The following is a 25,916-nucleotide window of genomic DNA, read 5'->3' as shown; positions in this document are numbered from 1 at the left end:
CCCGGACCCCAGGATCATGACCTGAGCCGAAGGCAGATGCTTAACCAACTGAGCCACCCAAGTGCCCCTCATGTACTGTCTTTTATTAGGAGAGGGATGGGGAGCCACTGGAGAGTGTTGAGCAGAGGACTGATGTGATCTGCCTTAGGTCTCGAAAGGGTCACTCCAGCTGCTGTAGAGAAGCCAGAACAGAAGAAGGGAGACCGGCGAGGAGCCTTAAAATTATCTAGGTGAGAGCGGGTGGCTTGGACCCGTGCAGAGGTGATGAGAAGTCCTCGGGTTCTGGATACATCTCCAATTCAAGCTGACCAGATTTGCTGACAAACCCAATGCGGGATGTGAGAGAGAAGAGTGGAAGATAAATTGTAGCCCAAGCCACAGGAAGAATGGAGGTGCCATTGTTTTAAATGAGGGACTTTGAGGGACCCTGTTGGGTGGGTGGGGGGAGGAAGATCAGGAGGTCTGTTGGGGACATATTAAGTTTAAGGCATCTAACTGGATATTAGACATGTAATTGACATCTAACTGGATGTTGGGAAGGTAGCAGGAGTTCAAGGAAGGTCCAAGCTGGAGATATATGTTTGGGTATCATCAACCAAGAGAATTTAGAGCCTTGATATTGGATGAAATTGTCAAAGGAGGGAGTGTATATAGAAAAGAGAAGAAGTCCAAAACTGAACCTTGGGGCTCTCTAATGTCAAAAAGGAGTTGAAATAAGGAAGAATCAGCAAAAGAAACAGAATGGGTAGCATGCAAGGCAGAAGGAAATCCCGGTAGAATGAAGAGCGCCCCTATAAAGCTGTAAGAATTAAAAAGATGATTTACCCTCCCCGGTACCTGCTCTACCTGCTCCCGGTGGCCCTGAGGGGACACAGGCTGAAGAGTAGGAGTCAGAGGGGGAGCTGGAGGGGAGCTGGAGGGGGAGCGGAGGGGGAGCAGAGGGGGAGCTGGTGTGCGGGTTGAAATGTGAGAGAGAGATCACAAGTAGGCAGAGAGGCAGGCACAGACAGAGAGAGGAGGAAACAGCTCTCCACGGATCAGAGAGCCCGATGCGGGGCTCAATCCCAGGACCCTGGAATCATGACCTGAGCTGAAGGTAGAGGCTTTAACCCACTGAGCCACCCAGGCGCCCCAAAATTGACTAAATTTATTTTAAAAGTCTTCTTAACATAGTTCTCCTTATGGGTCTAATAACTATAGCTGATCCTTGAACAATGCAGGGATTAGAGGTGTCAACCTAGCGCAGGGGAAAATCTGCATGTAACTTTTTGACTCCCCCAAAACTTAATAGCCCTACTGCTATTATTATTAGTCAGTTTGATTTCCGCTTAGGTCATGATCTCAGGATCATTAGATCAAGCCCTGAGATGGGCTCTGCACTGGGCCTGGAGCCCGCTTAAGATTCTCCCTCTCTCTTCTTCTCCCTCTGCACATCTGCTCCCCTAATCTCTCTCTCTCTCAAAAAAAGGCGGGGGAGCGCCTGGGTGGCTCAGTCGGTGAAGTCTCTGCCTTCAGCTCAGGTCATGATCCCATCCATGGTCCTGGGATCCAGTCCCATGTCAGGCTCTCTGGTCAATGGGGAGTCCGCCCCCTCTCCCTCTGCCACTCCCCCTGCTTGTGCTCTCTCTCTCTGTCAAATAAAATCTTTTTTAAAAAAGGAAATCATAAGGGGACGCCTGGGTGGCTCAGTTGGTTAAGCAGCTGCCTTCGGCTCAGGTCATGATCCCAGCGTCCTGGGATCGAGTCCCACATCGGGCTCCTTGCTCATCAGGGAGCCTGCTTCTCCCTCTGCCTCTGCCTGCCATTCTGTCTGCCTGTGCTTGCTCTCTCTCCCTCTCTCTCTCTGACAAATAAATAAAAAAATCTTTAAAAAAAATAAAAAAGGAAATCATAAGGAAAACACATTTATAGTTCTGTACTGTATTAATCGAAAATATCCACCTATAAGTGGACCCATGAAGTTCAAACCCATATTGTTCAAGGGTCTACTGTACTGTAATTCCAAAGAAGTGATGAGTGTATAAATGATATTTCAAGAGGCCTCCATCAACTGCAATGTAATATGAAACCACCTTTGATTTCCATTGGTGACAAAGTCACAGGTAGTGTTAATGCCACTACAGTTTGCCGCCTACGTTTGTAAATAAAGAAAGGGTTAAATTTCAGACAGTTTTATAATAACGAAGTTGCGATTTTTTTTTCCCATCCAAGTTCATGTATTCTGTGAATTCTATCCATGGACCATTTGTGGACCCCAGGTTAAAAACCCTTACCTTAATCTACTGGTGCAAAAACCGCTTGAGGTGACTGCAAATATACAGAGAAGTTTTTGTTTTTTAAATGTGGAGAAAAAAAAACCACGAAAACGGGGATCATTAACATCCAAAACGTATGCCATTAGTTCCCATACATTTTGCAAAGTGGGTCAAAAGTCTGGCATTCCTAGCAGCCAAGGAAAAGCTTGTCCCGAACTTTCTCCGCTCGGACCTCGATTAGCAACCTCTTCCCTGGGCTTACCGGATCCTCCTAGGGCAGCCCCCGCCGCCCTCTCTTGCTTCCTCCATCATCGCCATCCCTTCCCGTCCAGTGCGGCCCGGCCAGATCAAGACATGGCGGAGATGGGTGCCGCCGGGCCACCCCGGCGGAGGTTAGTCCTCCCACCGCTCCCTCCCAAGCCCAGGACCGAAGGACCTTGTACTCGGACGTGACGTCTCCCCCGCCCGCCCTGGACGTCAGCCCCGCCCGCTCTGCTCCCTCCGCCTTTGGGAAGGGCTCCCCCTGTGGCATCTACCACGGGCTGTGGGCCTCACCCACGAAGCACGGTGCACTTAGCACACTGACAGGCTCCCGAGGAACGCACTTACGAAGTGTTGCAAAGCGAATCCCTTTTCTCACCCACAGACCCGGTTTGCCAAATTCCCACGGCAGCGCGGATACGCGCGGGGGCGGAGCGGGGGATTTGGGCCTGGGGCTCTGGCTTCTAAGCTCCGCCCTCGGCTGCGTCTTCTAAATACGTCCTTCCGGCCGCTTCTTTCTTTCTCCTTTTCGCCGCCATCCTGTTGTGTGTCGCTCGCTGTTAATTGACCATGGTAAGTTCATCCGTTCCCATCGGCTCCGGGGTGGTTTCCCGAAACCTGAGGTCTCTGCGAGCTCGCCGGCGCCACACTCTGCGTCGAGGTGCGGGGGCCCTTTTAAAGCCTTTTTTCAGGGAAGGTCGAGTTCGGCCACCGCTCCAGTCCGCGGGCCTGGCGGGAAGTTAGCAAGGGATCAAGGAGGGGCTGGCTAATCTGGCGATGCGAGGGCCGAGGGGTGGTGCTTTGTGCGCCGCCCCGGCTAGCAGGGCTTCCCACTGGCCTTCGCCCTTCTGGAGCGAACTGTGGTTCTGGGGTGGGGGGGTGTCCACTCCAGAAATCGTGGCCAGACAGTGGGGTGCCCGCCGCACGTGCCAGGCATCGAGAAGGGAATGGGGTCTGCTGGTTTTTTGGAAGTTTTTTAAGGTGGCGCCCAGGATCATACCACGTTAGGAGCTTACGGGACTTGTTAGTCCTTTGTTCAGGGACTTAGCATCTCCCCGTGGAAGCACCTGGAAGGAGGGGTGCCGCGGTGTGGATCTGCGTGCCATTCGGGCGTTCTTAGTAAAATGCCAGCTGCGGACAATTGTGGTCGTGGGTTTTACCTGTGATCGTTTTCTGAGAAATTAAAATTGCTGTGTGTTTCGAGGTATGGAGAGGGATCGGTATCTGGTTTTTTTAGTTGGCAGGAAATTTACAGCTGCTCTAGTGAGCTGGGAGACAAGGATGTAGTCTTTGCCTTCTTTGTAATGGGCCCCTGTTATGCAAGGTGCAAGGTGTGTTGGACCACGTTGGCCAGACTTGAGACTACCACTCCTGCCATTTCCGGATTGTACGGCAAACGGAGGAGCGGGAGTGGACGAGGTTGGACTTGGATGATCCGGGCTCTTAAAGGCAGAAAATGAAATGAGAATTTGGGAAAGTCGTCCTTGAAAATATATTTTAATAGAGTAGAATTCATGCCAAAATGAATTGGGGCGGGGAGACGCTTGGGTGGCACAGTCGTTTAAGCGGCCCACTCTTGATTTCGGCTACCGTCATGATCTCAGGGTCCTGGGATCCAGGCCTGCATCTGGCTCCGCCCTCAGCGAGGAATCGGCTCTGCCAGGGGACTGACTCCTCCTGCCCCGCCCCTCGCTCGCTCTGGCGCCTGCGCTCTCCGTGTGGTTAGCTATCCCTGTTTTACATTGTGCACTGAAACTCCTTGACTTGCAAGCGCTAGATTGTTCTGGTTGACAAAAAGCTGTGTTCTTTTGAGAAAACCAAGTTCTCCAGCCATCCCCAATGGTCCTCTGGGTCCTGGGGTGACAGCAGGGACAACTGGAAGTTATCCTAGCCTTGGAGCATGCATGACCTGGGTTTGGATTCCAGCTCTGTGCGTTAATATTCTGATTTGGGGTAGGTTACTTGCTTTCCTGACTTTTATTGCTGATTTTTACTCAAACGGTGGGGATTATGGTATCTGCCTCCAGAAGTTGTGAGGAACAGAGCAAAGGAAGGATGAGTTTAGCGTTGAGAACGTTGGTTTTGGTATAGGTGAAGCATTCAGATGTTTGTGGATTGAGGGCATCTGACTTTGAATCCGTGGAGCAAGCTCTCGGTGTTGCTGTCTAAATTGATTACGTTTCCTTCCCAGTCTTCTCACAAGACTTTCAGAATCAAGCGATTCCTGGCCAAGAAACAAAAGCAGAATCGTCCCATTCCCCAGTGGATTCGGATGAAAACTGGTAATAAAATCAGGTAAGGACCCCCACAACCACCAGCTTGTTTTTGTGGTTGCTGTTGTATTTTAGTTTATTTTTAGCTAATTAGGCTTTTGGTGGGCAGCAAAGCAAGGTTTATTGAGTGATAGCAAAGTGATAGTACAGAGCTCCCGAGGAGGGAGGGGACCCGAGAGGGTTGCCCTGTGGTCGTTTTTACAACGTGCTTTCTCCGTGTTTCTGTACAGCAGCCCAGGCTGCCTCTGGGATTCAGGGTAGACAGGCCAGTATTTGTTAATTTCCTGTTGTTTTCAGTCTGTGCCAGAAGGTAAGGTGGAAGGCTATCCTCCTTACTCATCACAGTGGGAAAGACCATGTTGCTCACTCAGTCCATCTTGAGGTGTTTTATCTTTTTGAAAGATTGGGTGATTGCTGTCCACTGCAGAAGTAGTTGAATTGATGGTTTGGGGGGAAAGACATTATTCAGATGGCTACAGAGGGCCTCCAGGGTCACCTAGGCTAACAAGCAAAGCTAAACCTAAAACTCAGGTCTCCTGTGCGCCTTTCTGTGCGCCTTTCAGTCTCACTGCTCTCTGGGGGGCCAGGTGGACCTTGAGACAGGTCTCCAAAGAAAGAAAAATAAGCATCACAAAAATTGGTGGTATTTGCTCAAGGGCTTACATCCAGTGACAAGCCCCTGTGTGTTAAACACCTTCCAGAACTTGGATTGGTTTAAAATGAAGTAGTAGGGCGCCTGGGTGGCTCAGTGGGTTAGGCCTCTGCCTTTGGCTCGGATCATGATCTCAGGGTCCTGGGATCGAGTCCCATATCAGGCTCTCTGCTCAGCAGGGAGCCTGTTTCCTCCTCTCTCTCTCTCTGCCTACCTCTCTGCCTACTTGTGATCTCTGTCTATCAAATAAATAAATAAACTCTTAAAAAAAAAAGTATACAACTCAGCCCCAGGGAACTGGCAACAGTTGAATGATCTTTCTGTTAAAGTCAGCTGTCTTGCAGCTTTTTAAAAGTGTACTGAGGGACACCTGCGTGGCTCAGCGGGTTAGGCCTCTGCCTTCAGTTCGGGTCACGATCTCAGGGTCCTAGGATCGAGCCCCGCATCGGGCTCTCTGCTTAGCGGGGAGCTTGCTTCTCCCTCTCTGCCTGCCTCTCTGTCTACTTGTGACCTCTCTCTCTCTGTCCAATAAATAAATACAATCTTAAAAGAAAAAAGTGTACTGAAAGCAGGTTGCAATTACAGTGCTTCCTTTTGTGGACGTGCTGACATTATCCTGCTGAAAGAAAATCTGTGTCAGTCCTGTTTGATTTTGCCTTCATGAGGGTAAAGTCGTTACAGAGTGACATGGACAATTCTGAGGTAGCCTTAGCCCTGCAGATCTCTTGCTTTGATACTGAAATGATCGGGGGTGTTGGTCTTTCATAAAAATGAATGTGGGGGCTTTTACTTGTGGGTGACCCATGGGTAGAAATGTTGCTTTGGATGAAGTTGGGGAGTGTTCGAAAGAAATGTGTCTGGGTCTAGCCCCCGGGTATGAATCCAAAGTAGGTGGGGGTGCTCTTGGGAGGGGCGAGAGCTTCCCCACGGGTCCAGTCTCCTTTAAGAGCCAGTGTGTTTTCCTAGCCTGGAATCATTTGGAGAGGTGAAGATTTGAATTGATGAGTTCTTAAACACATCTAGCAAATCACTGTTTACTCTCCAGAGAGAGCGCCAAACCTGTTAAAGGAAGGGAAAACGGGACCCGTTGCCTTTTAAGGATTTTATGGTACTGACAAGGCAGGGTTTGTGGTGAATGGGGGCAGCGGAATTGAGGTCAGACTGCCCTTGTAACCAGCAGTGTCTTTCTGTGCAGGTACAACTCCAAGAGGAGGCACTGGAGGAGAACCAAGCTGGGTCTCTAAGGCGTCCCACATCATGCGATGTCACACCTAATGGGCACCACGTATTTAATTAAGCTACTTGAAGATCATGTGTTCTATTCCATCACCCTGTAAACACCTTTCTGCCTGGCCAATAGATACCACTTATCAGCGAAAGATTTTTCTGTTACTATAGCTCTGCACCAGTCGGTTGGTTTGGTAATAAATGTGAGGCGTTTGAGCTGTACTGCTGTTGTGTTTCTGATTTGTGAAGTACTGAATTCCCCCTCCTGTTAGATCACCAACGGAACTTTCTGCAGTGATAGAAATGTCCCTTCACGACCAAGTGTGTAAATTGTGGCTAGGGGGCACCTGGGTTGGCTCAGTGCCTTAAGCGCCTGCCTTAGTTAGGCTCCAGTCAGCTTCTGGGGAGGGGGGCGGGGGTCTCCTTGTCCCTCTGCCCCTCCCCACACCCCACTCATGCTCTTTCTCAAACAAAATCTTAAAAAACAAAGCATGGCCAGTTTGAATAAAGAACTGACTTTTGAATTTTTATTTAATTTTAATTAAGAAGCTCCATGTGGCTAATGGCTCTTACACCTTGTGGGAAGTGAATATATGTGTCGTCATCATACCTGTGGGTGTAGCACATTCTTTTTCTCTTTTTTTAAAAATTTTTTTTAAGATTTTATTTATTTATTTGACAGAGACCACAAGCGGGCAGAGAGGCAGGCAGAGACAGAGAGGGGGAAACAGGCTCCCTGCAGGGCCCAATCCCAGGACCCCGGGACCACAACCCGAGCCGAAGACAGAGGCCCCAACCCTCTAAGCCACCCAGGCGCCCCGGTATAGTGCATTTTTAAATAGCATCTTTATCTGCTGCTCTATGCCAGTTTTCGTTTACAAGTCTGTATTTGTACACTTGATCTTAGCCAAAAGGCTGAGAAGTGATACAAGTCTATAACTGTAGAACATAATAAACAACTAAAGCTAATTTGATTTTTAAAATCAAAGTTCATTTGGTGATAATGAACTTTTTTTTAAAGATTTTATTTATTTATTTGACAGATCACAAGTAGGCAGAGAGGCAGGCAGAGAGAGAGAGAGGAGGAAGCAGGCTCCCCGCTGAGCAGAGAGCCTGATGCGGGGCTCGATCCCAGGACCCTGGGAACATGACCTGAGCCGAAGGCAGAGGCTTTAACCCACTGAGCCACCCAGGCGCCCCGATGATGAACATTTTTTTTTATAATAGAACTGTACTAAAATAGATTTGATAGTTGAAACATAAAGCATCATTCATGTAAAAAACGTCGCAGGTAAAATTAGAACATTCATAGTTCACAAAAGTGCATATATTTTGTTGATTGCTGAGAACAATATAAATTTACTCAAGATACAGAACAAAATTCAGTTAGGCTTGTCTTTTGTACTGTAAAATTCTATGTTGAATCCACTGATATCTCTGTTAAGGTACACTTGAAATAATTGATTCAGACTACCAATGAACCGACATTTTGTAGAACCAAGATCTGTTGGTTTTACAATACAACTAGTATTTCACCAATCATTTAAATGAGAAATCTAGTTTAAACACCATGATCTATACCCTTAGGATAATTAAAAAGCACTAGCAGCTTTGATTTCCATTTTCATGCATACACACAAGACAAGTCTGTATAGTTAAAATTTGAACAAAAAGTCAAACCCTGAAGTATTTTTCCCCAAGAGAAAAGTTCAGATATTAAAACTTGGTTAAAAAAAAAAGTACATGGGGCGCCTGGGTGGCTCGATTGGTTGAGCGACTGCCTTTGGCTCAGGTCATAGTCCTGGAGTCCCAGGATCATCTCCCTGCTCTGCGGGGAGTCTGCTTCTCCCTCTGATCTTAACCCTCTCATGTTTGCTCGCTCTCTCATTCTCAAATAAATGAAATCTTTTTTTTTTAAGATTTTATTTATTTGACAGATCACAAGTAGGCAGAGAGAGAGGGGGAGGCAGGCTCCCCGCTGAGCAGAGAGCCTGATGCGGGGCTCAATCCCAGGACCCTGGGATCATGACCCGAGCTGAAGGCAGAGGCTTAACCCACTGCCAGGCGCCCCAAATAAATGAAATATTTAAAAAAAAAGTATGTGAAAGGATTTTTACTCAAAACATCGAGCCTCTGCACCAACAAATGAAATTTGACCTACATGTTCACATTTTGCCGACATAGAGTCAAATTCCTATACCTCACAGAAGATTAAAGCTGGAATGCCATGAACAAATGGTGGTGTAGGAGTGGAAGAACTTGGGTGAATTCAACAAAAAGGTACATTGCATTACATAATGTGCAATTAATAGTTCAGTGATAATCTGTCTAGTGGTAATGTGAACAAAATAGGTATTCTGAGTCAAGTGACCTTCTTTCAGTCCAAGACTTCTTCATCTTTACCATGGAGAGAAAATAACCAATTCCATAGCATGCAACTGTTACAAAGATACCCATTCTAGCCCTACCATAAAATGAGTGACTCCTAGAGAAGTAGCCATAAGCCACAGGCAAATTAGTACTTCACACCGTCCCGGGTTTCTGTATACAGGCCTGTTGTACAGGGAAATCGGGTGAGGAATGGAAGTTAGCAGCCTTACCCTTCACTTGTTCTAAGTGGATGCATTGGAAAGTAATAAATAGCCTCATAAAATTAATACCAATAAACTCTACCTGTCCAAGGTGAATATATATAATTTTTTTGGTAAAGTGTAGGCAGGGTTCCTAGAAATCCCATTAAGGAAAAAATCAAGTATCTCATATAAAAAAGCACTCAAGTTGTCCTGTGTGTAAAAATCTCTTAATTTGGGTGCATTTTAAAATCCAGAATGATGCCTACTGCTCAAATACATGAGAGTATAAAAGCACACCAACAAAACACACACCAGCAACAAAAGGAATGGTTTCCAATGATACGGGAATGAGGGTGAGAGGAGATTAAGGGAGTCCCACATACTACCAGTTACAGAACTGCCTTTTGCAACATTAAGTTATATGCACGTGGAATGAGACTAATGTGAGTAAATGTGAAAGCTGTAGGATGACAAGCTTTGAACTTGAACGGCTGTTTGAGTTTCTTAATTCAGGAACCTGGCTTCAGTGCTTGATGACATAGGAAGCAACTCCTCAAAACAGGCAGTCGGTTTGACTTATTAGATATTAGAGGGAAAAAAAGCATTTGAAAAAATTACTCATAACAATGAGCACAGAGGAACAACATTAAAAAAACCATAAACATAGGAGCTGAGGTCCCCAAGCTACCAAAGGACAGAATCAGTCTTCTTCACATTAGAATTAAAAAAAAAATAGGTATGGGGCACCGGGGTGGCTCAGTGGGTTAAGCCTCTGCCTTCGGCTCAGGTCATGATCTCAGGGTCCTGGGATCGAGCCCCGCATCGGGCTCTCTGCTCAGCGGGGAGCCTGCTCCCTCCTCTCCTCTCTCTGCCTGCCTCTCTGCCTACTTGTGATCTCTGTCTGTCAAATAAATAAATAAAATCTTTAAAAAAAAAAAAGGTAAAGGGAATGCTAACTGGGCTCCGCACAGCTGGTTAAATACAGCAATGACAACCACTTCGAACGGAAAAGATCTGGTCCTCTCGGTTCTGAGAAAGTGCTCTGACATCCAGTTCTGCAGAGACAAATAGCGAAAGCACATAATTTCATGAGCAAAGGCCCCTTTAAGACAAACCTCTGACAAACCAAAGTTTGTATTAACAATGATCAAACTACTGCTTTAGTAACATTTTAAGCTTGCGATTTTATTTTTCTCATGCCTACTGGAGGTCTCCGGTTCAGAGGTACATATGCTTTAAACTAGCCTGATTTACAAGTCCCTGCGGCATCCTTACTCCAAGGACATTCGGACGAAGGTTTCATAGTGTTATGATCGTTCCATCTTCTAAGAGTTTTTGATCTGGAGCATGTGTTTCTGTACTTCTGCCACTTGTTACAGGTGCTAAGCTCACTTCATTAGAAGGGATAAAACCATTCTGTCCAGACTCAGAATTGAGTTCTGTTTATGGTAATGATTCGAGGCTCTCAGTATTAGGAACCGCTTTAGGAATCTGCTGCGGCACTCTGTTACCTTCAATAATGTCATCCTCATCACTGTCCCCATCCTCTGGCTCAAAGCTCAGTTCTACCTGCTGGGGTAGCCCAGGAGGCTGTTCTCTTGGATGGGCCAGAGCTGCCGAAGTCTGACTGTTCCGAACAACAGTATTCCTCTCGTTTGCGGGTCTCACGGGTATAACGAGGTTGCGGCTGTTGGCAATCATCATGTCTGTTACTTGATCAAGACTCTTCCCTGAAACTTCTATGCTGTTAACTACTAAAACTTCATCATTAACAGCTAATAGTCTTGTGCTTTGAGCCAGATGTAGTCTGGATATAAAGATCCCTGGGACCTTCTCTAAGCCACGCGATGTGACCGTGACACTGGAGCCATCCGGATGTAGAATCCCAAGGGCTTCTCAGTGCCCTATTTGTAAAGACGAACCCTACAATGTGTTTCTTGGAGAATATCCACGTCTGTAATAGAAGACACAGGTCTGAAGTCTTGGGGCATACCAATGACTATATGTGGTTTTTTTCTGTGGTTGTCAGGATGCAGTAGATTGGTTAAAACATTATTCATTGGGACGCTTGGGTGGCTCAGTTGGTTAAGCAGCTGCCTTTGGCTTGGGCCCTGATCTCAGGGTCCTGGGATCAAGTCCCACACCAGGCTCCTTGCTCAGCAGGGAGCCTGCTTCTCCCTCTGCCTGCTGCTCCCCGCGCTTGTACGCACTCTCTCTTTCTGACAAATAAATAAATAAAATCGTAAAAAAAACCAAACCCAACATTCTTCTTTATTAGTGTGCCCGCACCAAAGGCACTGTAGTCTGCTTCTTAATATTTTTGTATAAAAATCCTAAGCAGTGAATTGGCCATTGAGACAACTTCGTGATAATTATCATCATTATTTCTAGGTAGTAAGTCTCCATGGATGTCTGCGTAGCCTACTAAAACATCAACATTGGGGGGGCACCTGGGTGGCTCAGTGGGTGAAGCCTCTGCCTTCGGCTCAGGCCATGATCCCAGGGTCCTGGGATCGAGCCCCGCGTCAGGCTCTCTGCTCAGCGGGGAGCCTGCTTCCTCCTCTCTCTCTCTGCCTGTCTCTCAGCCTACTTGTGATCTCTGTCTATCAAATAAATGAATAAAATCTTTAAAAAAAATCAACATTGGGTATCTTTTTTTTTTTTAAGATTTTAAGACTTTATTTATTTATTTGTCAGAGAGAGCGAGAGAGAGAGACAACTCGAGTGCACAAGCAGGCAGAGCAGCAGGCAGAGGTGGAGAGAGAAGCAGGCTCCCTGCCAAGCAAGGAGCCTGATGAGGGACTCGATTCCAGGACCCTGGGATCATGACCTGAGCCGAAGGCAGCGGCTTAACCGACTGAGCCACCTAGGCGTCCCTAACATTGGGTATCTTATGAAAATGTTGCAGTAACCTGTAAAACTCAAGTTCTCCAGGTTTTTTTTTAATCTTTCCAGTGAAAACTGATGAAATTCAGCTCCAGACTTGCCCTTCACCTCCATGGAGCCCAGGCAGCCGCTGCTCGGCCCTAGCTGGTGGCAGTGCTTCACGCTGAGGCCTGGCCACCCCTCGTGACCACAGAGAGCAGGGAGCGAGTGCGCGGCTGGCGGGCTGGGGACATGCCACCCCACGTGCCAGGACCAAGGGGTGGACTAATGACAGTCTTTTTTTTTTTAGATTTTATTTATTTATTTGACATAGAGAGACAACGAGAGAGGGAACACAAGCAGGGGGAGTCAGAGAGGGAGAAGCAGGCTTCCCGCCGAGCAGGGAGCCCGATGCAGGGCTCAATTCCAGGACCCCAGGATCATGACTCCAGCCAAAGGCAGATGTCCAACAACTGGGCCACGCAGGCGCCCCCACGGGTCTTCAAAACAAGTAGGAATCCTCTGAATGGGGGGTTATCAAACTGGTCTGTCTGGTCTTGCAGAGCCTGTGAACTAAATTTCTGCATCTTTAAATGGTTGAGAGAAATCAAAAGACCATTTTGGCATTTACTAAATCTAGATTTACTGGGCGTTTATGTGTCAAGCACTGTTCTAGGTACCTGGGAGCAGCTGGTAGATAGACACCTGTATGTCAGGCTGGTAACAGGCCACTACGGGAGCCAGAGCAAACGTCTGGAAAAGGTGGGAAGGGAAACAGATTTTCCTAATTATGTGTGGAATGAAGGTGAAACTATAGCAGGAGAAAGTGGGGAATCAAGTTTGGGGGCAATCCTATATCTGGTTTGTAGGGACCCCGTGCTGGGCGTAGCGGAGGCAACGAGTGGTAGGCGTGGCATGGCACAGGGCTCCCCAGCCTAGCACCCCGTTAGCAGACTCTGATGGCCGTAACGCTTAAGGACCAGTGATGACCAGAAATTGGAAGAGTGAGCTACAGTATACCAACTCACCAACCTAGGAACCTGGGAGCTGTGGCTGTGTGGGTGACAGTCCACAGGGCCAAAGCGGAGGGTCTTGGTCTGATCAGCAGTTAAGGCATGTGACGTTTTGGAATATTAAAAATACCTTCGCCTCAGGGTGCCTGGGTGGCGCAGTGGGTTAAAGCCTCTGCCTTCGGCTCAGGTCATGATTCTAGGGTCCTGGGATCGAGCCCCGCATCGGGCTCTCTGCTCAGCAGGGAGCCTGCTTCCCCCTCTCTCTCTGCCTGCCTCTCTGCCTACTTGTGATCTCTCTGTCAAATAAATAAATAAAATCTTTAAAAAAAATACCTTCGCCTCACTCTTCAGAGGAGGCTGGGACAGGGCGAAGGTGGCACTGATGCGGAGGGAGCTTCCCTACGGACCTTACGTAGCTAGTGTTGGAAATGAGAGGGGGAAACGGTGCGGACAGGAGGGTGGGCTGCTTGTGCAAAACGGGTTACTGTTGAGCCTGGGAGGTGGTTCTGGTTCCCGTGGCCTCTCCCTAGCTCGTCCACCTGCCCATGTTCCATTTCCCAGATGGGAGGGATGAGATCGGTTCCTGAGGAGGAATACTGGGAGCTTGAGACATTTAAGATCCACACTGACAAACCGCAAGAGGTAGGGTGCTCAAATTTTGCAAGACGTGGGGTTGACCCAGTGTTGCTGCTGCCTACCCCTCCCCGGAGCTGGGATCCGAACCCTGCCCTTCCTTTGCTGGCTGTAAGCCTCAAGAAAACAAGAGGGCTGGGGAGTGAGCAGGATTGAAGTTTCGGGGTGCATCCGTCCCCCGCCGATGTGAGTGACATGCTGGGTAAAGCTAAGGAAAAGAGCCCGTTAGTGAGGGGGCAGATGGTCAAGGGAGAAGTCAGGTCGGGGCTCGGTGTCCACATCTACATCGATGCCACTTCCCTCCCAGTTCCAGGATTCTGATTTGGAGTATATGAACCCCTCAAGGGCAACATGAGAGTGACAGTCGCGGGCCCTGCACCCAGCTCCCTCCCTGGGCCAGCTGTGCAAACTTGATCTCATGAGAGACTTACCCAGGGGCGCCTGGGTGGCTCAGTCGGTGAAGTGTCTGCCCTGGGCTCGGGTCATGATCTCAGGGTCTGGGATCGAGTCCCGCATCGGGCTCTCTGCTTGGCGGGAAGCCTGCTTCTCCCTCTCCTGCTTCCCCCTCTTGTATTCCCCCTCTCACTGTCTCTCTCTCTCTCTCTCTCTCTCTCTCTGTCAAATAAATAAATAAAACCTTTAATAAAATAAAAAGAGAGAGACTTAGCCAAAATCATTCCTACGTTGGGTTTGTAAGGACTGAAAATGCCTATAAAAGATCTGTTGTACTGAGTGTTCTCCCATTGTACTGGTTCGAGAAGGTTCTGCAACTCTCATTCCTGCCAGTCTAGCAGCTAAAATTTTGAGTGCTTAAGCTGCTGGCTAGCTGCTGTTAGCAGGAATGGCAATGAGAACCAGATTGGACGGAGTGAAATGTTAACTGTTAACACTTCACCGGACCTCTTCTAGGCCAGGGACATGAACGTCCAGCCCCTACCCATGCAAAACCCTGAGGAGTGTTTGGGCAACCAGAGCCCGGTGTGGCCTGAAAGAGTACTGCGGTGAGCACCGCATGCAGCTGTTAATGTGCCTGTGTCCCTCGTCTGTGCAGGTCTGGGAAAGAGGGAGAGATGGCAGCAGACCTTCATCTGGGAGAACGGACTGGCCTGACCGAAATAAATGGTTTGACAGTCATTCTTCACTGGGAGCAATGTCTGACGTCTTGGCTTACGACAGTGGGAAGGAAGGTGTCACTGACAGGTCGTGGGTAGAGGCCCGGGATGCCGCTAAACATCCTTCCATATGGGGCGCATGGGTGGCTCAGTTGGTGAGGTGTCTGCCTTCAGCTTGGGTCATGGCCTTGGAGTCCTGAGATGGAGCCCCACAACGGGCTCCTTCCCTGGTGGGGAGTTGGTTTCTCCCTTTCCTTCTGCCCCCCCCCACTCATGTTTTCTCTCTCTCTCTCTCTCTCTCTCTCTAATAAATAAATAAAATCTTTAAGACAAAAACATAAAAAACCATCCTTCAATGCACCAGGCATTCCTCCACAGCAAAGAAGCAAAGAATTGTCGGACCCCAAAGGTCAATAGTAATGAGTCTGAGAAATCCTGGCTTACAAGCATGGCAGCCAGCCTCAGGGAGCTTTAGGAAACACAGGTACTGCTCAGCACACCACTCCCCTTTCCCACCACTTCACACTCCTTGTGGGGTCAAGTCTTAAAAGTGCCCCAAAGAAGCACGGCACAGTTCCTACCCACTCTTCACTCTAAGCTGGATCCAGCCACACTGGCCTCTTCGTCTCCCGGAGCCCCAAACTCCACCCTGCCTCAGGGCCTTTGCGCATGCTATCCCCCCATAGGGAATGTTCTCCCTCTTCAACTGGTGAAACTCCCATTTGTCCTTCGGGTCTCAGCCTACTTTCCACCTCCTCAGAGACACGTTCCCTGACTCCCTGCTCTCTCCCCTCTATCCAGCTGGATCCTTCTCCTTAGTACCTCTGCAATTGGCCTGTAGGTGTCCTTCAAACTGTCTCTGTGAAGAAAATGAGTGCGGTTCATTTTCTGCCTCCCTCCCTAGACCAGACTCTACAAAGATAGCGATGGATCTGCCCTGCTCTGCGGCAGATTGTTCTCACCTAACCCCACATTTGACACAAAGGAGGGGCTCTGGCAGTGTCCGGAGCCAGCCAGTGGATGAAGCAGGGTAACAGGCATGGAAGGGAGCAAGAGCAGTACAAACTGGGGGCCTGAACACATAGACCAGGAGTCAGGGCACCGTGACTTGCCTGGGGACTTGGGGAAGGCCTCAGCCAGGTTCCCAGGGGGACACACTGGGAGCCCAGCCCTCTCCCCCCAGCCCCCACCATGCACGCGCAGCGGGTAGGTGGCTGGAGTATGAGGCGCTAGCGAAAGGACCTGGAGAAGGGGGCCTGGCGGACATAGCACTGTTCATACCACTCACTGTCTGGGAGGAGGACCTCCCTTGCAGCAGCCGCGGGCACCCGAAGCTTGGTCCCTGTCAAGGCCACTTGGGGCTGCGTGGGGGAAGCTGCTGGAACAGCCAGAGGGACTTGGCTCTCACTCAGCCCGCCCTGAAATGCAACTGTTCTCTTGATCAATTTGAACAATTTAGATTCCAGCGGAGCGGATAATGCAGAGAGTTTAGCGAGGCTCCAGAAAGACAGACATGCACAGAACAGTAGTGGGGAGGGAAATGTTGGAAAAGCAGACCCAGGAAGCAAAGACCCGGCTGTGCAGGCCAGACCCAAGTCAGTTCTGAGAAGAAGCAAAGAAAAAGGGGAAATTTTAAATTTAACCCCCCCCCACCAACCAATCTGGAATTACAGGCTATTTTTAAAATTCTATTAAAATATTACATACAGGGGGCGCCTGCGTGGCTCAGTGGGTTAAAGCCTCTGCATTCGGCTCAGGACATGGTCTCAGGGTCCTGGGATCGAGCCCTGCATCGGGCTCTCTGCTCGGCGGGGAGCCTGCTTCCTCCTCTCTCTCTGCCTGCCTCTCTGCCTACTTGTGATCTCTGTCTGTCCAATAAATAGGTGAAATCTTAAAAAAATATATTACATACAGGGGCGCCTGGGTGGCTCAGTTGGTTGAGCAGCTGCCTTTGGCTCAGGTCATGATCCCGGAGTCCTGGGATCAAGCCCCGAGTTGGGTTCCCTGCTCAGCTGGGAGTTTGCTTCTCCCTCTTCCCTTCCCCTGCTGCTCATGATCTCTCTCTCCTAAAAAAAAAAATAAAATCTTAAAAAAAAAATATATATATATATATATACACACACATATGTATATATCATACAAAAAGGTGCACATATCTATTATAAGTGTATAGCTTGATAAATTTTCACAGGGTGAATTCAATGGTTCACCACCATCCAGGTCAGGCAACAGAACGTGATCAGCATCCCAGAAGCCCCTCCTTGGGCCCCTTTGCAGGCACGATCACCCCCAAATGTAACCACTGTCCCAACAGCTAACAGCAGAGGGTAGTGTTGCCTATGCTTGCATTTTATATGAATGCAATAATTACCTTTGTTTTGCTCATTCACCATCATATGAGATTTTGTTACTGTGTGCAGTTGTGGGTGATTCATTCTCATTGCTGTACAGTATATTAACCTTAAAAGTAAAGCTCAGGGGCGCCTGGGTGGCTCAGTCGGTTAAGCGGCTGCCTTTGACTGGGTTAAGCCACTGCCTTCATGATCCCAGGGTCCTGGGATTGAGCCCCGCGTGGGGTTCCCTGCTCAGCGGGGAGCCTGCTTCTCCCTCTGCCCATCCCCGGCTTGTGCACACCGTCCAAGTCAATAAATAAAATCTTAAAAAAAAACTTATGACACCAACAAAAATGAGTTTATTCAGGAACAGCAGATTATTGCATTTCAGGACACGCAAACCAAGGCAAAAGCAGCAAACAAAGGAGGCTCTTTGGGAGAGGAAAGGAGAGAGGTGGGAGAGGCTGTTATAAACGAAAAAGTCCGTTGGAGGAAACTGGGAATTCAGAGTGTGGTGGTTTTTCATTGGCTGAACTATGCCAGCTGCTCATTGGCTTGGCAAGGAGAAAATCATTCTTCCTCCACTTTGCGGGGGTCAAGTGTGGGCTTCTTCCTGCTCTGGTCTGCAGTTGACCGTGATTGGTGGGGCATGGGAGCTCGCCTTTCTGGCCTCCTGACTCCATTTTATTCTGATTATTTTTATTTTTATTTTATTTATTTTTTAAAAGATTTTATTTGTTTATTTGACAGAGAGAGAGAAAGCCAAAGAGAGAACACAAGCAGGCAGAGCGGGAGAGGGAAAAGCACGCTCCCCGCTGAGCAGGCAGCCCCATGCGGGGGCTCGATCCCAGACTCCCGGATCATGACTTGGGCTGAAGGCAGAGGCTTAACGACTGAGCCACCCAGGCACTCTATTCTGATTATTTTTTTTTAATTGTGTATTTATTTTGAGAGAGAGAGCGAGGGCAGGGCAGAGGGGAAAGGGGGAGAGAGGGAGAAAGAATCAGAAGCAAACTCCATCCTGAGCGAAGAGCTCATGGTGGGCTCAACCTGGGGCTCAGTCCCCCCACGGGGAGATCATGCCTGAGCCGGAACCAAGAGTCAGCGTCTTAACTGGCTGAGCCAGCCGGGCGCCCCTCCTGACTCCATTTTAAATGAGGTTTCCTTTTATCAGTTTTCACAAGTGTTCCAGCATGTGAAAAAAAAAACAACCACAATTTATTTCCCCCATTTTCCTCTTGATAGGCATTTGGATAGTTTCCAGTTTGGGGCCTTTATAGAGCTGCTGCAAACATCTTGGTGCATATCTTTTGTTGAATACGTGTATGCATCTCATTACGCATGATTTAATTTTCATTTTATATTTCTCAGGATGTATAGACCTAACAAAAATATTTTTATAATGAGAAGGAAGCTAATTAAAATTTCTATGAGGAACATGTGTTTATAATCAGAAAAAAAATTTCTTTTTAAAGAACAGGGAAAGTAAACAACTTTCGGGGTTCGAATGGAGCCATTCACATATGTAGCTTTTTTTTTTTTTTGTAGTGGGGGCCTTAAAACACAAGCCTTCGAAGGTGTTTTGTGGAACCCAAGGGCAGGGGACAGCCAGGCTTCGAGAAGAACCAGAACCAGGGTGTTGCAAGCCTTTAAGAAGCCAGGCAGGCTGTTCTCCCTCTGGGGCCTTTCTTTCAGCTTCTTTCTGAACGTCCACTTTGCTCTTGTCCCTCATGGCAGAACCGTTCCCCCCGTTTCTCTTAGAACAAAGCCAAACGTGGCATCCACTGTGTCTCTCTGGGAATCTCTGAATCCCAACAGCGAGATCACGAGACGGTGAGCTTGACTGGCTCAGTCAAGAATCAGTCAACTATGGATGGGGGGCTGCGTCCTGGGGAAGCACGACTGCCCAGTTGGGTGGACTGGTGCCTGGAGAGAGGGGACCTGCCCCAAGAGCATCCCTCAGCTCCAAGCTAGGAGCAAGACCCCTGTACACTAGTCCTGGTGTTGCTTCCAGCAATATCTTCCTTCTCTGGGCCTCTGTCCTCTTCTGGCTGCTTCTCTTCACCCAGGGCTTTCTACAGTTCTTCATGGTGAGTTCTGTTTAAGTTTGCTTTGCTCTGTGTATTTTCAGAAGTCCCCATGAATACCGAGATGTGGGAAAGATGACATGTCAAGTAAACAAGAGGGACTCCTGAAGGAAATTAGACACGCTTATACGCTGTGGGATTTGAAGAAGACATACCCTTTTGACCTTAGACCAAATTCTTCGTTTGGGCCACAAGGCCAGTTGGAAGTTCAAGCTAGAATAAAATGTTACTTCTCTTCAGAGACTCGGGGATGAGTCCCGCATTCTTATCTGGAGCTGCTTATTCTGGAAGAAGCCCTCGTGACCGCCTTATATGCCACAGCCTGGCATCTGAGTCCTCTGAAACACATATTTGTTTGTTTGGTTGGTTTTTGTTTTCTTTTTAAAGATTGTATTTATTTATTTGACAGAGAGAGCGAGCGTGCACAAGCAGGGGGAAGGGAGAAGGGAAAGGGAGAAGGAGCCCGGTGGAGCCCGACATGGGGCTCGATCCCAGGACCCTGGGATCATGACCTGAGCAGAAGGCAGACACTTAACGGACTGAGCCACCCAGGCAGCCCTGAGACATGTATTTTGATGGGTTCCAAACAGCACATGATAGAGGAGACTTGTTAGATTGCTGTCAATTCATTATTGTGGTTGTGTTTGAAAACATGTTTTAAAAGATTTTATTTATTTACTTGAGAGAGAGAGAGCATGAGCAGAGTGGGGGAGGGGCAGAGGGAAAGGGAGAGGGAGAAGCAGGCTCCCAACACAGGACTCAGTCCCACGACCCCCGGGACCATGACCTGAGCCGAAGGCAGATGCTTAATGGACTGAGCCACCCAGGCGCCCCTTGTTTGAAAACATTTTAAAAAACACAGTAACCATAGGGGAAATTGCATGCAGGACATAGGGAAACTCTCTGTAATATTCTTGCAACTTCTCTGTAAATCTAAGGCTATTTGAAAATAAAACCTTTGTCTAAAAATAGAATGAAATAGGGGCACCCAGCTGGCCCAGTCAGTAGAGCGTTCGACTCTTGATCTCGGGGGTTGTGAGTTCAAGCCCCATGTTGAATGTAGAGATTACTTAAAAAACATCTTCACAAAAAAGCATGCATTTTAAAGTGTGGTGCTCAAGGAAGCGTGCTGATGGGGAAGGGAGTTCCTGGTGTGTTTACAAATCACCAAAAGCTGTTGAGGTCCACAGACGCTGTCTACACCATGAACACTTACCTTAAGGTTGTGTCCGCAAAGATTGTTTCCCCATTTGCTGACAGAGAAAAGGCACTATTTGCAGGCTGTCTGTGTCGGGTCTGAGGAGAAGCCTCTGTGTAAGTGTTTTGGTTAATTGTGTGGGAGCAGCGGAAGAATACAGAAAGCTCATGGAGCTTTGCAGCTGGGCAGGTCTGGATTCACATCATCTGCCTTTCACTGGCCAGCTGGATGACTTAGGGGAGTTACTTAACCTCCCTGAGGACACGTGAAATGGGGGTTAATCATGTTGCGTTACAGACTTGCTGTGACAATTATGGTGTGTCAAAAATACCTGTCTATTGTTGGGACTTAGGAAATGGTAACAGCTTATCTTTAAGTTCTTGGAGTAAAGCTGTAACCAATATTTTTTCTTCTTTCTCTTTCTCTTTCTCTTCTCTTCCCTTTTCTTCCCTTCTCTTCCATTCCCTTTTCTTTCTTTCACTTCCCTTTTCTTTCTTTCTTCCTTCCCTTCCTTCTCTTCCTTCCTTTCCCTTTTCTTTCTTTCCTTTCCCTCCCCTCCCCCTCCCTTCCTCTTCCTTTCCCTTCCCTTCTCCTCCCTTCCCCTCCCTTCCCTTGCTTCCTTCTTTATTTTTATTTTTTTTAAAGATTTTATTTATTTATTTGACACAGAGAGAGATCACAAGTAGGCAGAGAGGCAGGCAGAGAAAGAGGAGGGGGAAGCAGGCTGCTCGCGGAGCACAGAGCCGATGCGGGGCTTGATCCCAGGACCCTGGGATCATGACCTGAGCCGTAGGCAGAGGCCCAACCCACTGAGCCACCCAGGCGCCCCATCCTTCTTTATTTTTTGACTGCCTTGGGGAGGGGACAGACACTTTCCATCTTTGTAGGCAGTTAACAGAAAGCTCACACGGCTGCAGATTCTTAGGAGCAAACTGAAAACTAAAAACTGAAAGTGAATGAATAATAAATAAGCTGCTATAAGACTCCCTAATTTATGGAAGGAGTGGAAGTCTGGAGCCCAGCATTATTAGGAAACAGTAAAGAGTCCCAAGAAGATGAGGATGTTCATCTCCAAATAGGAAATGTCAAGAATACCATTCACTCATGTAACAAATATTTATAGAACATCTACACCTGTCAAGCAGTATGATGCCTGCTGGGGACACAGTGGAGAATAGGCCCGGCATAGACACTGTACTGGGATCCCAGTTTAGTCCAGCAGACACACACACACACACACACACACACACACACACACCCCTGCAAGTTTCTTGATTTAATACTTGTGTGCAACACATACTCATATTTTTATTTTACTCTATTTCATTTAAAAATATGTTTCATAATCCATTAATAGGTTGCATCCACAATTTGAAAAACATTGATCTAGTCAGGGAAATAGACATGCAGACAGTTAATTATCATACAGTGTTGTAAGTGCAGTGACAGAGAAGCATTCCCAGGGGACAAGGGAGGTATTCTGAACTCACATATTTTATTTTATTTTTTAAAGATTTTATTTATTTGACAGACAGAGAACACAAGTAGGCAGAGAGGCAGGCAGAGAGAGAGAGAGGAGGAAGCAGGCTCCCTGCTGAGCAGAGATCCCGATGCGGGGCTCGATCCCAGGACCCCGGGATCATGACCCGAGCCGAAGGCAAAGGCTTTAAACCACTGAGCCACCCAGGCGCCCCTGAACTCACATATTTTAAATTCAAAGGTCTGGTTAAGGCTGGTGCCAAAACATTGTATGTCCCTAGTGTGAGATACATTTTTTTTATCCTTTTTTCCACGTTTACATTTTTTTATCTTTAATCACCAAAGTGACATTCCTATGTTTATAATATGCATATAACCATATATTTTGTATGTAATTTGGGGATCCCAGAATGGTAGGATTTTATACAAATAAAAGCTTTCTGCTTTAAAAGCTTTTCACTGACGTTTCAAAGAACACTAGAGACGTTACATTTTTTCATTATCTATCACTGGGTAACAAACTATCCCAAAACTTAGTGGCCTAAAACATTTTGTTTCCATCATCATTTTGTGGGTCAGGAACTTGTACAGGGCCTTGGCTGGATGTTGGGGAGAACAGGGACTGGGTGACCCACTCCCAGGATGGCTTCCTCACTTACGTTGAGAAGGAAAAATCTCCTCTACCATTCAAAGTTCTTCTGGCTGGACTAAGAATTGTCTTGATATGAGACAGATTGACAAGGAAAAATCCAATTTAATTATGTATTATGGGGAATCCACATAAATGTGAGTGATTCCAAAGACAGGTAAAATGAGGTATGGGGTGCCTGGGTGGCTCAGTCATTAAGGGACTGCCTTCGGCTCAGGTCATGATCCCAGGGTCCTGCTCAGTGGGGAGCCTGCTTCTCCCTCTCCCTCTGCCTGCTGCTCCTCCTGCTGTGCTCTCTCTCTCTCTCTCTCTGTCAAAATAAATAAATAAATAAAATCTTTAAAAAAAAAAAACAAAACAAGGTATATATATCATCCTGAACTAAGGAGAAGAGGGTAGGGGCCTGGGACTTCAAAGGGAAGGGAAGCAACTCACAAGAAGATAGAAAGGAGTTAATGTCTGGTAAACAAGTATTTGCTAGGCCACCCAGAAACAAGGGGACACAGAACTTGGATAAAACAGGCCTCGCTAGGTGCCTCCTTGTCTACCATACTTAGTTCATATTACACTGTAGTTATCTATGGTGTTCGCTCTCTTTCTGGGGTAGGTTCTTCATTCAAATTCTTTTTTTTTTAAGATTTTTTATTATTTATTTATTTGACAGAGAGAGATCACAAGTAGGCAGAGAGGCAGGCAGAGAGAGAGAGAAGCAGGCTCCCCACTGAGCAGCTAGCCCGATGTGGGGCTCGATCCCAGGACCCTGGGATCATGACCTGAGCTGAAGGCAGAGGCTTTAACCCACTGAGCCACCCAGGGGCCTCTCATCCAAATTCTTTTAGGCAGTTGGGGGGAAGGTCCGAGTTTCTTCCTGAGTCTTTTGGGCCTTGATTATCTTCAGCTCAAAATAATCTGTGTGCAGGGCGCCTGGATGGCTCAGTGGGTTCAAGCCTTTGCCTTCGGCTCGGGTCATGATCTCAGGGTCCTGGGATCGAGCCCCGCATCGGGCTCTCAGCTCAGCGGGGAGCCTGCTTCTCTCTCTCTCTCTCTCTGCCTGCCTCTCTGCCTACTTGTGATCTCTCTGTGTGTCAAATAAATAAATAAAATCTTTAAAAAAAATAGATGATGTCATTGTTGACAATGTTTGCAAAAGTGGCACATTGTGGGGTGATCGTTCTGAATCCCTACATTCACATGCTGAGCGCCTTGGCACTCCTTGGTCTGTTTCCCTCCACACATCATCTCATCCTCCAGGGCCCCTCCATATAGCTTGGGCTTCTCACAACATGGTGATCTCAGGATTGTTGATGGCTTACGTGGCACCTGGCTTGACTGAATATCCCAAGAAACAGGAACTGGAAGCTGCTGGCAGTCTCTTCTGACCGGAGCCCTGAAAGTGGCAGCAGGAACATGTTCATGGGTACACAGACTGTGTAGCCACACAGGGCTCCACACTGAGTTTGAAGCCCTGCTTTTGCCATCTTGAAATTCTTTTCTTAAATTATTCTATTTTTTCAAAGTTTATTTATTTATTTTTAGTAATCCCTACACCCAGTGTGGGGCTTGAACTCGTGCTCCTAAGGTCAAGAGTCCCATGCTCTTCCAACTGAGCCAGCTAGGAGCCCACCATCTTGAAATTCTTAATTTATGTTTGGAAGGGATCCTACATTTTCAATTTGGGCTCTGCCCAGTATATCTCTTGCCATATTTTATTGGTCTGAGCAGTTACAGAACCCACCTGGATTCAAGGGAAGGGGATATAAAACTCACCACTGGGAACTCACGATCACCTTTAATCCATCACAGCATGGTGTAAGACAGGGGATTGAGTACAAGAATCAGGAAATCTTAGGTCTGGGGGCACCTGGCTGGCTCAGTCAGAAGAGCATGTGACTCTTGAAACTTGGGTCATGAGCCCACATTGGGTGTAGGGATTACTTAAATAAATAAACTTAAAAAGAAAAAAAAAAGAAATCCGAGGTCTAGTCCCAGTTTTATAGCTACAATGGGCCTGCCCCTCACAACCACTTCAGCTTTTGGGACTTCAGTTTCCTCCTACTTGAAATGAGGAAATTGGTTCTAAAGTCATGAACTTCTAGCGCCACATTTGTAACTCTAAATGTACATCTGATATAGTATTCATTAGAAAAAGTGTTTGCACAGGGCTCACCAAAGGGAGAAAGCCATGGGAACGGAAAGCAAATGAACTACAAAACAGTGATTATTAGTTTAATCAGAAGGACCGTGGATCTAAATTCAAGGTCAACTGCCTCCACCTCCCACTTGTTCATTCCAGAAACACCCGTTACAGACTGAATACTGGACACTGTCGGGGGGAAGGCATCATGCCCTTGCGTACCTGTCCTGAGCAGGGGAGGGGCTGAGGAAGAGCGAGCTGGGCTCTGAAGGCTGAAGAGGAGTTAGGTCTGGGGGATGGAGCGTGGCATGTTCATATCCTCTGCAGAAGAAGGAGACTGTGAAAAGGCCAGTCACGAGGAAGCTGGGAGACTTTAGGGAACTGAGAGTTACTGTGTGTGGCAGAAGTGCAGACGGGATATATTCTTGGTGGCAGAAGAGAGTGCCTGATAGGAGTAGTGATGGGGGAGGAGGCAGGATCAGGTCTGGGGAAGCCTGTAAGTCTTGAGAGAGGGAGTTTGGATTCTCTCCTGGGGCCCAGAAAAACATCGATGGTTTTGAATTTGGACAGTATTCTATCTGGTGTGGGTTTAAGGAATCATCGGGGTTCCTGTGTGGACTGCTGAGATCAGACTGGTCAGAAGTGGGGCAGGGTAGTCTGGGAGTGGACTGGTAAGAGGCTGTGGTTTGTAGTCTGGGTGAGAAATGATGGTTGGCAGTGCTAAGGCAGAGGCAGTGGAGATGGAGTGAAATCGATGGTAAGAGAGATTCAGTAGAAGCAGCAAGACTTGTGATTGAGTGCAGGGGAGGAAGAAGAAGGTGGTGGCAAGAATGCCCAAGTTTCTGGTTTGAACAAAAGGGTGGATTGGATGGTGTTGTCATTCACTGAGAGGGAAAGACCATGAGAATAGATTTTTTTTTGGTGGAAGATTGGAGGGATCAATGGTTCAGTCTGGCATATATTTCGTTTGTGATGGCTCTAGGACTTTCGGTGAAGATGTCCGGGAGAGAGTTGGGTTGTGGGTATGCAAGTAAAAAGAACTGGAGGAAGCTGTGGGTTAGGAGAGGGTTTTTGTTTTGACATAGGAGTGATAGCTTGTTTGCATAATGATGGGAAGAACACAGGAGAGGAAAAGTAGGAAGACCCAGGAGTCAACAGGAATAGTCAATAGA

The 25,916-nt window shown here is 47.6% G+C and overlaps 1 protein-coding gene and 1 pseudogene across 1 annotated transcript; one reads left to right on the top strand and one right to left on the bottom strand.

Annotated features, from left to right (window-relative positions):
• Positions 1–3,006: 3,006 nt before the first annotated feature.
• LOC111157305 (ribosomal protein L39) lies at positions 3,007–6,890 on the top strand. The gene is made up of 3 exons (XM_022518612.1): positions 3,007–3,089; positions 4,708–4,811; positions 6,637–6,890. Exons 1-3 carry the CDS (start codon positions 3,087–3,089, stop codon positions 6,683–6,685), a joined length of 156 nt encoding a protein of 51 aa, XP_022374320.1. The 5' UTR covers positions 3,007–3,086; the 3' UTR covers positions 6,686–6,890.
• A 3,794-nt stretch (positions 6,891–10,684) lies between these two features.
• On the bottom strand, positions 10,685–12,241 carry LOC111157221 (annotated as a pseudogene).
• Between the last annotated feature and the right edge of the window lie 13,675 nt (positions 12,242–25,916).

The sequence above is a fragment of the Enhydra lutris genome, unplaced genomic scaffold, assembly GCF_002288905.1.
Source record: "Enhydra lutris kenyoni isolate GAN:26980312 unplaced genomic scaffold, ASM228890v2 scaffoldscaffold53, whole genome shotgun sequence".
Lineage (NCBI taxonomy): Eukaryota > Metazoa > Chordata > Mammalia > Carnivora > Mustelidae > Enhydra > Enhydra lutris.
The sequence above is the reverse complement of the archived record's forward strand: the minus strand, read 5'-3'. Positions and strand labels throughout refer to the sequence as shown.